Here is a 14784-nt window from a genome sequence, read left to right as displayed (position 1 = left end):
TCGTGTCTCTCTCTCTCTCTCTCTCTCTCTCTCTCTCTCTCTCATGTCTCCGGCCGCCTCTACTGCTCCTCCTGCGGCCACATCCAAGACCACGACAACGTCTACGGCGGCGTCTCCGGCACCACCGGCACCACCGGCACCTTCATCCGCCTCGGCACCTCCGACCAGGGCACCAACTACCACTACCGCGACACCAAGATCTACGAGGCCAACAAACTCATCGATGACGTCACTCTCCGTCTCAACCTCTCGCCCTCCCGCGCCGATGAGATCAAGGCCAGGATCAGTAAGATCACCGAAGGTGAGTTCGGCCAAGGTAACTAGTTCAATGTTTAGATTGGTGCCTGTGCTTATGTGGTTATGAGGAGGGATAGCAAGTCCATGCCATCCCGCCTCCTCTCACTCTCACGTCATGTATAGATCGAGTTCACCTCCATCTCCGGCGACTGTTCGACACCACCATCATAACAACGTCAGTCGACTGGGTTGCTTCTTGGAGGCCAAAGTCAAGGTGTTATACATGGTAGGTAAGTGTTGTACGGCTGGATATATCCATTTATATATATGTATATATGGGGCAGTGATTGTGGGAACTGGGAAGAGAATAAAAGTTTGAACTCAAGCAATTTTATATCATTTGAAGTGATGAAAAACTGACTCCTCATTGTATTACATCTTCTGTTTACTCCAATTTATGATATCTGAGGGAGGGAAGCAATACCTGTGAGAGGTGGAGGAGCTCTGGCGAGAATGGGGGAATGGCAGTGGTTAAGCTATAGTTAATTTTTTTTTTAACTAGAGGTAAGTAAATATTTTACTGGGGTTCAATAAATAGAAAATATGATTATTGGGGGTCAGTAACTAAGTTATTAGGGGTCAGTAACTGATTATTGGGGTTCAGTAACCAAGTTATTAGGGGTTAGTAACTGAGTTACCGGTGACGGGAATCTGGCGACCGGAGAAAATTTGAGTTGTTGTAGGTCAGTAATTGATTATTGGGGCTCAGTAACCAAGTTATTGGGGTCAGTAACTGATTATTGGGAGTCAGTAACCGATTACTAGGGGTCAGTAACTGATTATTAGGGATCAGTAACTGATTATTAGGGGTCAATAATCGAGTTACTGGTGACTGGAATCCAGCGACCGGAGAAAATTTGAGTTACTGGGGGTCAGTAACCGAGTTACCGGTGACGGGAATCCGGCAACCGGGGAAATCCGGTAATCGGAGTCCCGCGGCCGGTGACCGGAGTCCGGTGAGATTCCGGCCAAGTATTCTCTCTCTTTCATTTTCTCTCTCTATGTATATTTAAGGGATGAGGGTAAAATAGTCTTAAAATAATATGGTTTGTTAAGACTTTAGTAAAGATTTGTGCATCTGGGCATAAAAAAGGTTACCTTATATTGAAATGGGCTTATGAAAAAAATTATCATTGGAATGGGGAATGAAAGGTTTTAATTAGTATTAAATGGGCATTTTCCCTTTTTTTTTCCTATTCGACTAAGTCGTTCTTATTTTTAGTTCCAAGACGTTAACATATTTGTCTTTTGTTATTCTCTATAGTTTGTTACATCAAATTTCAACATTTTGCTTTATCTAACTACTACCATCTTGGGATGTGAATTTGATTATTTCTTGTTCTTGTATGTCAGTATCACTTCTACTCTTCTAAATTAATTTTCTTAAAATTGGGTACTATGAAGCGAAAAATATTTTCTTAATGTCAAATAAAAGCATAATTAATTTATTTATTTTAGACATTTTGAAATTTTTGTCAAAAGAAGTCTAGCCCAGGTTGTTTTGGAATCCTGGCTCCGTCCCTGTGTGTATGTATTTACACTCGTCAAACTCCTTGTACGAATTCTATGAACAAAATAGAAAAATAGAAATTCATACAAGGCTACGACGCTTGCGTCTAACGCTCACGTCGCGCCATAATAGAATTTTACCTCATTATGACCGAAGATGACGGGTGTTTATATGTGTGGACTCCTTATATGAAAACCTATAAGAACCAAATAAGAAAGTAGTTTTCATATAGGGCTATGACGCTTATGTCTAACATTCACGTCACGCCATAATGAAATTTTACCTCGTTATGACGGACCAAGCACGTATGGCTAGCTAGCATTTATATACATACTATACTCATAAACATCCAATATACATAACCACCGAAAATCTCATTTTCGGTAACTCTCCTAAAGATGAAAATTGTCAAATATCAGAGAAAACAATAAATTTCAGCAGAAGAATAACTGATCAACAATGTAATGCATCACATGCTTTTAATTAAAACAAAAGTCCACTCACAACTTTAGGCATAAGCCCGACGAAATCCAATTCGCTACTCAAGTGAGGTCTCCTCAAATCCTGGCACAAAAACCATGCTTAGGACCACACTTCAATTTCAGAATAAATAATACTTAAATATATAACCCAAAACTCTTCCGCCTAACCCACTACTCTTTCTAGGGTTAAGCTTATCGGATTCACGCCAAACTCCAACCACAGCCTTATTTCATTTATTTCAACATTCTAAAACAATAATAAGGAAACTCCAACGATCGGATTCTACCTCAGGAAGGAAGCTGGGTCGGAGGCCGACCGATCGGGACCGGAGCGGCTGTCTCAGGCGGTCGGACGACATCGAACTGAACGGAGGAAATCCGGTGGGTCGGGGACAGCTTGGGGGAGAGGGAGAGAAGAGAAAGAGAAAGAGAGACAGTGGGCTTTTCCACTAACCCGGTCCAACTTAATACCCACACTAATACAAACCCAACTCCAAAATTAACACCCCAAAATAATACCCCAATAAAAATTACCTTTTACTAGCTAGCTAAAATTTACTATTTTTACCGTCGTCACATTTTTCTCCTAAAAATAATTCCACCGAAATAGTCGTCCCCTAAAACCCCTCTAGGGATCAATTAAACCATAAACTCATTGACGGAGACGGTAAAATTCTTATTAATACCAAGTTAGTAAATAAGGTAAAAACTTAAAGGTCGGAATATGACATGTCTACTGTTATCAAGTTCTTTTAACATTTTGCAATATCAGGGGCAAATTGGAAAGTTCAATTTTTTGGTGAAACTTTGACAAGAGTTATATGCTGAAGACCTTGCAAATTTAATTTCCTTTGTATCTGGTTTGCGAGTGAGACATAGGCCGGCCAAATGACTCACTCCACTCTTATAAATTCTTTGAAGAAACCTTCATTTAATTTTCTCACTATGTATAGGATAAATTCCAAAAAAACCATACTACTAAATGACCATTGAAGTTCATTCAAAAAATAAACCCATTGAGTTTTAGCTTTTGAATTACATAATACATTTGTAGCAAGCATAGAAAGAATTACGAAAATAAGAATAAAATCTGATTATTAACTGATAATGCAAATAACAGACGCAAATTCCAAAAGCATAAACATGTCAATCCACATAAAGAAGATGCTACGAATCATTCTTAATCAAGGAAGGTATCCGCTCCTTTGCAGGTACTTCTCATACTCTTCCAACGAGTCGAACTCGTTCTGCTTCCCGCTCTCACCATCAGAACCCTCATTTCGAGTGCTTCCTCTCGATGCAGGATTGAAACCATTGAATCTATTTTTATTTCCATTGTCTAGACCAAAAGTGTACTGACCCTTTTCCAAAGACCTTGTATCACTGAGCCCTTGCTGCTTAAGCTCATCCCAGATGTTGTCGTTGCGATTGCCGTTGATATCATTTTCCATATTGTAAATGAAGTTAGCCCCATTGTTGTTGTTCTTCTTTTGATTCTCATTGTTTGAGCTGGTATCAATGGTGGCCGGTGAGTCCTTTGTAGAACGGAAAAATCCATATTCGCCGTACTGGTTGCGGGAGAAACTCGGTTGCTTTGGTGGAGGAGTAGGCACGTTTTGAGTTTGGGTTGTTAGTGCTGCAACTTCTGGTGCAAGTTTAGGCTTTTGTTCGTAACTAAGGGGGAGATTGGAGAAACTCGGTTGCTTTGGTGGAGGAGTAGGCACGTTTTGAGTTTGGGTTGTTAGTGCTGCAACTTCTGGTGCAAGTTTAGGCTTTTGTTCGTAACTAAGGGGGAGATTGATATCTTCGGCATTGTAATTGTTGTTGGAACTGCTGAATTTGCTAAAGTACAATCTGTCGCTGGCTTTAATCTGCAGGGAGGAGAAAAGCATGAGAAGGAAGAAAAATGAGAGTGATTTCATGATGGAAGCCATTGAAGAAGAAGATGTAGGCAAAATGGTATGGTTGTTATCTTCTAAGTCTGTCTTTCGAATGACTTAAATAGAGTGTTTTGTCGTGTTAATTTGCTCTCCAATTAAGTAATTAGGCGTTGATTGATGAACGGAATGAAAAGATCATGGAAAGTTTTTGTGAATTAGAAAGAACAAATATATAATTGCGAAAATTAGGGCAAATAAAACAGAAAGGAAACCTAATCATCATGATTTTCTCCTCAGAAACTGTAATAGTTTGCGCCATAGGTAAAAACTTGATGAGATTACTATACATTGGTTGCTAATAATACTCGGATTACCTTGATTGATGAATTAATACTCATATCTGTAATCAAGGCCTTTAATTAAGAAAGGTAAAGGAAGTTAAACATTGACGTTTTGATTTTATGCGTGTACATAACTTTTGGAAACAAATTTTATGGTTTTAATCCCTGTGTCTCATTTTTCTTTCCTAAGGAATTTCTTCAAATGTAAAATATAAATCAGTCAGGCATATTTAAACCTAATCATCATTTAATTGACATATATTCCTTAAATAATCAAAAAATTAACACTGATCGAGTCACAAACATAGACTTGTAACGATTCATTAGTTACCTTGATGGTCACATTTTTCCTGCATATCACGACTCGAATTCAGCCACAAAGATAGAGACTTGTAAGCGAATTGTTCGTTTCGATGTTCAACTTGGATACACCTTGCTGCAAGAAGTTTTGGTCACCGAATCGATGACCGGCGAACTGGTTCACTTGTTCCATGCAATTTTGTATGTATGACGAAATGACGAATTGCGAGTATAGGTATCAAAGATGTAACAACAACATTCTTCACTCCCAAGTCATAGACATGTTTTAAGTTCTAAGTTGATTAATTTAGACATTTAGTACCTCTGTCATTGAAAATGTTGGACTACGTACTCTGAAATATATCAGAAACAGAAACAAAGAAGTTTTGAGTGAACAGTTGAACACTGCCCCTTCACGAATTCCTTAAAAGTCGATCTGGACGGTTGGTAGTAGCTAATGAACTTTGAACATACCCGTGTCAATGTATAGGCTATGGTTTAATTTCCAGTAGTATTCTTCGCCAAACTAGAGGATATATATAGTGGTACAATTCTTGACCCAAAAAAAAAAATAGTGGTACAATTAAGGCCTATAGCTAAGTGTTATTGGTAAATACAATAGTAAAGCTATGTATGAAATAAGTAGCTACGTACGTACAGTACTGCAGTAGAAATCATGTCAGTTACGGTATCAGTTGGTGCAGTCTCAGGGATCAGCAAGTGTTGTAATCTTTTTATTATAATTAAACGCACACGAAGTTCACAAGACTTGTTTCTTTTCTTCGACTAGGATCCTGAAATCAGAAAACACGTAGAGGCATATATAGTTTCATTTAAACTTGTTAGAGAGGAGAGATCCCACATTGGAAAGTGACAAAAAAAATATAACTCATAAGTGGGTGGATCATTCCTAATTGTATCGAAGCATTTTGTGATTAAAACCCAACACCTTAAAAGTGGTTAAGTTGGGACAATATCGGTACAAGAATGATCAACGAGCCACGCTTGTCGCTGTTTGAAAAAACTTTCAAATTCTGGTTTATATAATAAATCTCAACGTAATCAGGAATGATTGCTATAAGCAACGTACAATACTACAAGCTGATCATGATGAGATCTCTACAGCTTTTACATGTCTAGCGTTTGACTGTATAATATAACATCAAGAGAATCAAAGTTAACTTAATTCTCTTCGGAAATCAAAGGTATAAGCGCGCTGGCTTGCTGAACTAGAACAAATGAAAAACGAGAAACTCTTGTACATACTACCTTTGCTTGTATGGAGTAATCTTAATGACCAAGCCAGGGAAAACATCATCAGGGTCATGAATGTGTGGATTCTCTTCAACTATGTAAGGATCTCCGCATTTTTCACTAATCGTGTGCAGTGTCTCGCCTTCACGAACCACGTAGATTTCATCACAGGGCTTGTGCAAACGGCTCCTTTGGACTTGCAGCATCCTCGAATTGAACTCGCTTTCGCTTGATTGACAGCAGCTTAGAACCAGCATCAGGGCCAAGAACAAAGCACAATACCATGAAATCTTCTCAGCCATTGCAGTTGTGGAAACAGACACCATGTCGATCGATACTTTCGGTTTACTTGAGGCTTTTTCGAGTCTGCGGTTTGATTGTCCCTCAAGGATTACTTCTGTGGGTATTTAAGCTAGAGAAGGTGTTTGTTCTCACAGGTGGTTGGAGTGGGTGTTATTCTTGGTCGGATCGAGTTGAGAGGGTTCTATACTTCTATCCATCTCTCATTGTGGTAGGTATGTGTCAGCAGAGAAGACTTGGAATAAGTAACCTAAACAACATTAAACAAGAGGGGAAGAGTTGGTTAAACTGCTTTATAAAATGGGATTTGGCCTTGGATTTTTGGACACCTGTTTCTAATTCGTTTTGTTTCTGTTTAGGCTTCTTAGAGCTTCCTTCCCTAGTTAATTAACGCTTAAAATACTTGTTAACAGAAGGGTGGTGGAGAGGATTTAGTCAAAATTAAGATATTATTGATCTATCTCGTCTACTTTCTTGTGTTGAATAAGATTTTTGTTCGTCAAATAACATCAAATTAAAACATCATCTTTGCTGCCACCTATTAATCTTGATAGATTAACATTAGCTAGGTGGCTTCAAACAATACACATGCAAGATAGACAGGAAGAATGGCGCGCGCTCTGTTATGTCAAACTGTCAATGGCAACGGTCGACATCATATGTAGCATGAGATATATGTACTGCGTACAGCTTCATCAATAATTACGTTTAATAGTAGAAAAGGAATAGATAGCTAGAGAGAATTTACACTTCCCAACATACGAATTATTTTAGTTTGGTTCACTCCATCATCAAAACTTATGAACTAATTCTAATTGAAGATATATGCATCTTATTTTGCATGTTTAGCTGAAATTAAAATTTGGATTAAGAGTACTTGACAGATTGATTATTAATTACACCATATACTGATCCATATATATACGCTATAATACGCTGACATCTTAACTGCCATTTGAAATTTCATGCAATTATTATTGCTTCTAGTGCTCGATCACCATATATATACATCATCATATCAAAATATACACACACACAAACATTATTAATAGAACACTCCAATGATATCAAATTGTTCATTCAGCGAGTATATCATTTCTTCACGGCTCATCTCACATTAGTTTCGTCGTCTATTCAATTTTGTCTGTTATCTAGAGAACAATGTGCATGGGATTGGAAGTTCCTTGTAATAATGTTATCATTGTTATGTATATGTCGTTTCATTCGTTTGTTAGTTTTTATATTTGAACAGCATGTCCATAAGTCCATAATTGCTAAGATGACAATCCTACTAGATGAAAATTGTGCATGTATATATGATTATCCTGGAGACGAAAGTGCACATGTTTATGTACGTATGTTAGTGATGGCTTATTATCTAGTGGGAATAATGCGTGAGCAAGAAAAAGATTCAAGGATGGCAATGGTAGAAAGATATCGAAGAGTTTAAATTTTTCAAAATTGTTAAAAGCTATTTTTTTTATTGTGAGTGAGGAATCCACTTCAATTACGTTAACAATTTAATAACATGACACCCATCCAGTATTTGGATTGATGTCTATGAGAGTATCCCAACAAAACCAGACTAATCTCTTGTTGCAGGTGCATGCACGAACCCAAAAGCCCCTCAGACATGTAAACTTGTGGGAGTTGGTACTCAAACTCTAAACATGTGGATTCTATATTAGGCAGCTCGACCAACTATTAAATAAATAAAAAATCATATAATTAAATTGTATTTTGCAACAATGTTGATGGTAAAGGCCTTCTTAAAAAAAAAAGAAAAGTGTCAAGTGCTTTAGGTGGGGCTAGATTGCTATACATATGTACATATACAACATACATTAAGCTGTGAACCGTCTGATCTTCCTAAATTTTAAATTATCGAATAATCGGATGGTTCACGGTTTAATGTATGTTATACACATATGTATAGCAACCAAACCCCTAAGTTGATAAGTCTTTCATCTGTGGATGTTTGTGGAGTTCTCGCTACATTTTGTCATGGCACTACCAGAAGAAAGATTTTAGCCGACGAAAATAAAAAAACTAGGCCGACGAATTATTTTTTGGTCGGCTAAAGAAATTTTTCGTCGGCTATACTATACTTTAGCCAATGAAATTTTTTTTTCGTCGGCCAAAGTTTTCCTTCGTCAGCCAAAGTTTTTACTCGTCGGCTATTATCGAAAAAAGTCGTCAGCTATTCACAACTTTAGCCGACGATACTATTATTTCGTCGGCTAAAAGAAAAACAATAAAATGTTGTATAACTTGCTTAGTAGGTTTTAAACAAATACACAACTTTGTGAACCAACTCTACATAGAAGCAAAATTAACAAAAATCTCGTGAAATAAGATATGTTCAGAATGGTACGGCTATGGTTCAAAAATCACGTAAATCGGGTCGTCTCTAATGTAGAATAGTCGAAACCCGGTATGCTGCAGATTTAGCGTTCGGTGTCCGATTGACTATTGTGATCCCTTTCCGGAAATGTAACGGCCCTACGAGTCAAACTCATTGCTTTGCCATGACATATGGGCCTTTTTGGCCATCCGAGTCCGTTTAGGGCTTCAAAATGCAGTTTTCTTATTTCTGATTAGAGTTGACCGTTTCGATCGAGCCCTTAACGTTGTCGAATCCAGTTGAATTTTTTACCATAGACATCTTTTGTCATAATGATCATATCTGAAGGTCGAATTTTGGTTTGTGAATTTCAGTCATCGGAATCACAATGTGTCTACTAATGTTGTATAACTTGTTTAGTAGGTTATACAACTTTGTGAACCAACTCTACATAGGAAGCAAAATTATCAAAAATCTTGTGAAATAAGATGTGTTTAGAATGGTGAACTACGGCTATGGTTCAAAAATCACGTAAACCGGGTAACGTCTCGGTGCCGATAGTAGCGGTCAACCCTATTTACCGTTGTTATTCCCTATGGGGAGCCCTATCGTTGGAAGGTAAATGCCTCAAAATTTTTATATGGGCAGTTGCGTCTCATCTACATGAGAGTTTTTTATGTGGAAGGTTTGACCAAACTATGTAATATAGAGGGAGATATAAGCATTTTCGTGTGATAAGTGACGATGGATTAGGGTTGACCGTTTCGATCGAGCATTTAACGTTGTCGGATCCAGTTGAATTTTTTACCATAGACATCTTTCGTCATAATGATCATATCTGACGGTCGAATTTTGGTTTGTGAATTTTAGTCATCGGAATCACAACGTGGATGGTAAGAAGTCAGAAAATCAGAAAAAGTTACTGTTTCGCCTGCCGGATTTTCTTCTCGGCCTAGTTCCGCCGTCAAGCCACCGGAGATCGCCACACTTGTCCCAAAAGCTTCGCCGTCGTCTCCACTTCATTGCTGGACAGGTGGTGCATCGAGTGGCGCCGCCGTGAGGGATAAATCGAGATCCAAAACTCCGCCGATTCGGATTCAGTGTCAATCGAATTTCTCCTTCCTCAGGTCACCATTTGGTGAGTTCTATATATGGATAAGTTGAGTTTGATTAATTAGTACTACATTCCTCTAGAATTTGGTAGCTCGATTCGGTGTGTGTGAGGAGAATCGAAGATTTGAAGTTTTTAGGGTTTAAAATTGAGGATTTTTATATTTTGATTCAATTGACATGTTCAGGCTTAGAATTGGGCTTCGACTTCTTCTAGAAAGTTGTTCAAAATGTTGAGAGGAAGATTCTGTCAAATTTTGATGGTGATTGGAGGTGGCCGAAAGTTTCTGCAGTTTTTTTTTTCAAAACCCAGCAACTTTAGCTGACGATATTTAAATACTTTAGCCGAAGATATTCGTCGGCTATAGTATTTTTTAATTTTTTTTATAAGGTTTAGCCGACGAATTATGGCATGTTTCGTCTGCTAAACACTTCTAAAGTCGACGAAACAGACTATATTTCGTTGGCTATAATTATTTTTTATTATTTTTTATTTTTTATCACATACTATAGCCGACGAATATCGTCGTCGGCTAAAATCTCATACTATGGTCGACGAAACATTTAAGATATTTGTCAGCTATTGTCCCAGATAATAGCCGACGACGTCTTATAGTGTCGTCGGCTAAAGTCATCGCCGACGACCTTTTCCTGACGAAACAATAGCTGACGAAGGCTCGTCGGCTAAGATCTTAACTGACGAATTAAGCTAACAGGCCGACGAAACTTTTTCGTGAGCTAAAATGCTTGTCTTGGTAGTGTGGTAGTGTGGGCCTTAGGCATGTTTGTAGTCCTGCCAATCTAGCACCGAATCAGGATTAAAGTTCTTTTGGGATCGGTACCATTGAAATTAATTGTTTCTCATGTTTGTTTGTTTTTTTTGTTTTGGAGATATTTCCTATGTTTGCTAGGGAGTGGCATTTTGTACGTGGTAACCACAATTCTAATCTAAATGATATGCAATAGGTTAGATTTGTGCTCACAAGGGCTACCTAGCTATATATGATTTGTAAAGTTAATTTGTCACCTTATAGTTTATTTGGGGCAAGACGTCACTTGATTTATAAGCCTTCCGGCAAAAACAAAAAAAATTTCCCTCACAACCAGTATTACTGTTCTTGAGTTCAAATGTTATCCATTATGCAATTTTTTTTGGTCAAAGATTATGCAATTCACCAAGCATTACACAACATTTCTTAAATAAAAAGTACAAACGTAAAATCAAAGTAGAACAACGTAGCTAGAATGGTTAACACAACCCGCTGAAGTGAAACTAGTACATTTAGTAGAGTTGCTGAAGCGTAGCTTGCAAGTTGGAATACACAGCGGTCCAGCCCTGCTGGGAAGGGTGAGCGTCGTCCCAAAAGAAAGCAGAGTTACGCTCACAGACGGTATACATAGGGCTCCCGTCCATATCATACCTACGACCACACCAATCTGAATCACTTTGTCCAACACAACACGACTTCAGTGGCTTCTTAAACTTTATGCTTCCTGCATCCAAGAACAGATTATTGATAGATTATTCTTAAAAATTCTACATCAACGCAACTCAAAAGTTTATGATTTGTTTCTGAAGCCACGAAGAAGCTATAGATATAAAGATTAGTCTACATCTGTTACCTAGATGGTCTGCTTTGTTCTTGAAAACTGGCGTAAACGAGGCATAAAGGTCAAGAATGATGAACGAAGAACTCTCGGTTTCACTGTTCAGCTTGGCCACAGCTTGCTGCAACAAGAGGTTTTGGGACTTGACTAATTAACGAGTTAAGGGTTTCATTAATGAGGATACAGATGTGATTCTAGGAAGGCATCCCATAGGTGCCAGATTTGTCACAAGTATTTTCTTCACGCCAAAGTCGTAAATACGTTTCAAATCCTGTAATGCATAGATATAAGAGACAGAGTTACACTTTGATTGATTCTACAGATTTATGTTTAGTAGAAGATTAAAAGTTTCAACCTGATATATCCTAACCTTGAGAGTAAAGAAAATGTTTTGTTATGTATACTTGTATAGTATCCTAACCTTAACAAATCCTTCGTTGAAATAGTTATAGTTGTTGTCATCGCCGGAAACAGTGACGAGGGCAACAGAGGAAAAAAGGTCTGTTGTGTTGTATACAGAGCTGTTGATGAGCCGGTGAAAGTAGTTAATTTGGGTACTCTTCATTCCTCGAATGGCCTCCATATGCGAAATTCATCCCATATTTCGAATAGTAGCCTGCAGCATTTCTAATTTTGTATGCCAGAGGAGACTTCACTGCTATGAACTTAGCTGCAAATTAAGCGTGCATGGATTTATAAGAAATGTTACACTGACGGAATCAGATATATGGGCCAAACTGATAACAAATTTAGATTAGTGAAACTTCTGCGTACCGATGAAATCAGTGAGGACGCGACCATCGGAGAACCGGGCAGTGGGTTTTCCGGGAAAGGTTTCTCCATAAGGAGAATGCCAACAGATGTCAGAATCAGAGCCAAGACTCGCGACATTGTTGCCGGTGGCAGCGGAGGAGTCTCCGAAAACAAAGAGCTTTGTTGGACGCCAAAGGTGGGGAACAGCATCAACTAGTAGCACCTCTCCTTCTCCAATAAGACCTGAATCACATACACATACACATGGACGTACATATACAAAAAAGTTTAATAATCCTTTAGCAATAGATATGGAAAGTGAACTACAAGGAAGGAGAGGCATATTATGCAGATCCATAGAGGTAAATCAGTACCTGAGACGGAGTAAAAGACAGAGAGAATGAGGAACAGGATTTTTCCATCTAATTCCATTGATATCCTACTGAAGATGATATAGAGTAAAATGAAAAGGACAAGCCAATTATACTCGTTGCACGAAACTAAGTAAGCCTTGAGAGCTACAAGCATATAGAAGGGCTGCTGATATTGGAGATCGATGGACTTGCTCACTGAAGATGAATAGCTAGCTAGAGCTTATTATATAGTGACTGAAAGAATGCATACGTTCATATATACATATATAACCCATGACATCACCGGTGGTGATCTAAGCCTGTTTAACCATTAATGCTGCTGCATGTTAAATTGTCAATGTTTAAACTTATAAGTAATAAGAACCTCCATCTAATTAAGATCATGGCCGTATATATATAAGACTGTTCTTTCTGTTATATTGCTGAACTGCAAGGGAAAGTGAGCTCCAACGCGCCCAGCTAATAGTAATTAAGATAGGCTCACACATGAAAATCTTACCAAAGCAATGTTAAGGGAAGGGTCATGTACGATGTGAAGACCTATGTATAAACACGATTAATTAACATAATGCTTAAGATCGAATCCAAGATGGTCTGATCCATACTCAATCACATGCATGTGAAGTACTTGGTCCTCTTTTTAAGTTTTTTTTTTTTGTTAACTTGAGGGTAGTCCGTAGTCCCGTACGCCATAAGTGGGCTTAAACACGCGGCAACCTTTCATCGGTAGAGGCAAAACCTAAGGGGTATCGATGGGATTTCTCAGATGACGCTCGTTTCCCTCGTCATCGTCGCCGTCTGGTTTAGATAGAATGGCTTTTATGGAATCGCCGGTGAGGTGAGAAAGAGGGGGGGGGGGGGGGGGGGGGTAAAGTATGACGTTGGCGGGAGATCTGCACAGAGCAGCCACGTCTCCGCCGTCGAGAGGGTGAATAGCGGAGATTTGAAATCGATTTACTGAAGAACGAGTTGAAGGTGGAGTAGATCGTGGTGCACATTTTTGGATACGAAAGAGGCTCACGAGCTTGAAATCGATGAATTTATGAATGGGTTGGAGCTGGAAACTGCATGCAACCAGATGAATTTATATGGTTCGGAACAGCAACTGTTTGAGTGTTTAGGTGATCTCCTTTCTTTTATTCTCTTTTTTATTCACAAAATGAGGTTTATTGTGGTGTTCATCAAGTTCTTTACTTATCATATTCGTCCTTTCCTATATCTAATTGCAGCGAGGGAGGATTTTTCAACGCCATCATGAGCTTTCCTTCTAATTACCCGAACAGCTCTCCAACAATGAAGTTTACTTCAGAGAGTTATGGCATCCCAATGGTTGGTTTCTCTTCTTTCTATCACTTGTCTCTTGTTTATATCATTTGTTTGATATTTTCCGGTTGAGTATTGATCTTGTTTCTTGTTCATTTGAAGTTTATCCTGATGGGCGCTTTTGCATGTCCATTCTTCATCCTCCTGTTGATGATCCAAATGGCTATGAGCTTGCAAGTGAGCATTGGGCACCTGTGCATACGGTAAGGATTTCTTCTGAATTTCTCAGCTTTGCCAGACCTGCTGCCACTATGGGCTATTCTGCATTACCTTCAGTCTGATTCATTGAATTTGTATTGTCCAGACACTAGTATAATAAGAAAATGGATAAGAAAAAGATGGTTCAGATCCATATTTATTAGATAGTCAATGGTACCAGTAAACCAAAGTCATCATACAAAATAAATGATGAAATGTCTTAAGCAATAGTTTCTAGCTTATATAGGTGATAAATGTGAATGCTCATTAATGTCAGTGCTCATTTCACTTAAAACAGATAGCATAATGTCAGTGCTCATTAATGGTGTTCTTGCAAGTTTATGAGAGTGGAAGTCATAGCACTATTATTATGGACCTATTCAGATTTCATGTATCAAACCATCAAGTTTTGCTTGACTGGATAACATATTGTCAAAGGACATTGTTGGCGTATTTTGATTTCCAAACATATTACAAGTTAATGAGAGTGGAAGTCCTAGGGCTAGACTGTAGAGAAATCAATGCAAATGGAGATAGAGGATGAATTTCCAAAATTGGCATCACATACATTACTTGCGTCTTCATGATCTAATGGCAATAACTTTTACAGAGCTTTATAAGATCATATAAGTACACCACATAGATATAAGCCATTGAAGCTCATCAGATGTATCAACTGTAACATTCTGAGGTGTACCCTAATGTTCGAG

The 14784-nt window shown here is 38.4% G+C and overlaps 3 protein-coding genes and 1 pseudogene across 3 annotated transcripts; 1 reads left to right on the top strand and 3 right to left on the bottom strand.

Moving 5' to 3' along the window:
• Positions 1-5819: 5819 nt before the first annotated feature.
• LOC101298622 lies at positions 5820-6611 on the bottom strand. The gene has a single exon (XM_004302956.1). The coding sequence runs from the start codon at positions 6388-6390 to the stop codon at positions 6076-6078; it is 315 nt and encodes a 104-aa protein (XP_004303004.1). The 5' UTR covers positions 6391-6611; the 3' UTR covers positions 5820-6075.
• Positions 6612-11100: 4489 nt separating this feature from the next.
• Positions 11101-11888, bottom strand: LOC101291164 (GDSL esterase/lipase At5g03610-like). The gene is made up of 3 exons (XM_004305304.1): positions 11831-11888; positions 11442-11573; positions 11101-11312 (listed from the first exon to the last, which is right to left on the bottom strand). The coding sequence occupies exons 1-3, from the start codon at positions 11886-11888 to the stop codon at positions 11101-11103; spliced, it is 402 nt and encodes a 133-aa protein (XP_004305352.1).
• An 83-nt stretch (positions 11889-11971) lies between these two features.
• On the bottom strand, positions 11972-12611 carry LOC101290882 (GDSL esterase/lipase At5g03610-like). Its single transcript, XM_004305303.1, has 3 exons — positions 12554-12611; positions 12201-12422; positions 11972-12096 (listed from the first exon to the last, which is right to left on the bottom strand). Exons 1-3 carry the CDS (start codon positions 12609-12611, stop codon positions 11972-11974), a joined length of 405 nt encoding a protein of 134 aa, XP_004305351.1.
• A 754-nt stretch (positions 12612-13365) lies between these two features.
• Positions 13366-14784, top strand: part of LOC101315366 — a 2415-nt pseudogene continuing 996 nt past the window's right edge.

This window comes from Fragaria vesca, linkage group LG6 (assembly GCF_000184155.1).
Source record: "Fragaria vesca subsp. vesca linkage group LG6, FraVesHawaii_1.0, whole genome shotgun sequence".
Lineage (NCBI taxonomy): Eukaryota > Viridiplantae > Streptophyta > Magnoliopsida > Rosales > Rosaceae > Fragaria > Fragaria vesca.
Note: the sequence above shows the minus strand (reverse complement) of the source record. Positions and strands in the feature narration are given on the sequence as shown.

Excerpts from the sequence above, each read along its gene's own strand:
- LOC101298622 (XM_004302956.1), bottom strand. The coding sequence starts at position 6,390 with ATGGTGTCTGTTTCCACAACTGCAATGGCTGAGAAGATTTCATGGTAT.
- LOC101291164 (XM_004305304.1), bottom strand. The coding sequence starts at position 11,888 with ATGACAACAACTATAACTATTTCAACGAAGGATTTGTTAAGGTTAGGA. Across the intron at positions 11,574-11,830 it reads AAGGTTAGGATACTATACAA|TCAAGTCCCAAAACCTCTTG; the intron begins GTATACATAACA and ends CTCGTTAATTAG. Across the intron at positions 11,313-11,441 it reads GAACAAAGCAGACCATCTAG|GAAGCATAAAGTTTAAGAAG; the intron begins GTAACAGATGTA and ends TCTTGGATGCAG.
- LOC101290882 (XM_004305303.1), bottom strand. The coding sequence starts at position 12,611 with ATGGAATTAGATGGAAAAATCCTGTTCCTCATTCTCTCTGTCTTTTAC. Across the intron at positions 12,423-12,553 it reads TGTCTTTTACTCCGTCTCAG|GTCTTATTGGAGAAGGAGAG; the intron begins GTACTGATTTAC and ends TATGTGATTCAG. Across the intron at positions 12,097-12,200 it reads CGTCCTCACTGATTTCATCG|CTAAGTTCATAGCAGTGAAG; the intron begins GTACGCAGAAGT and ends CTTAATTTGCAG.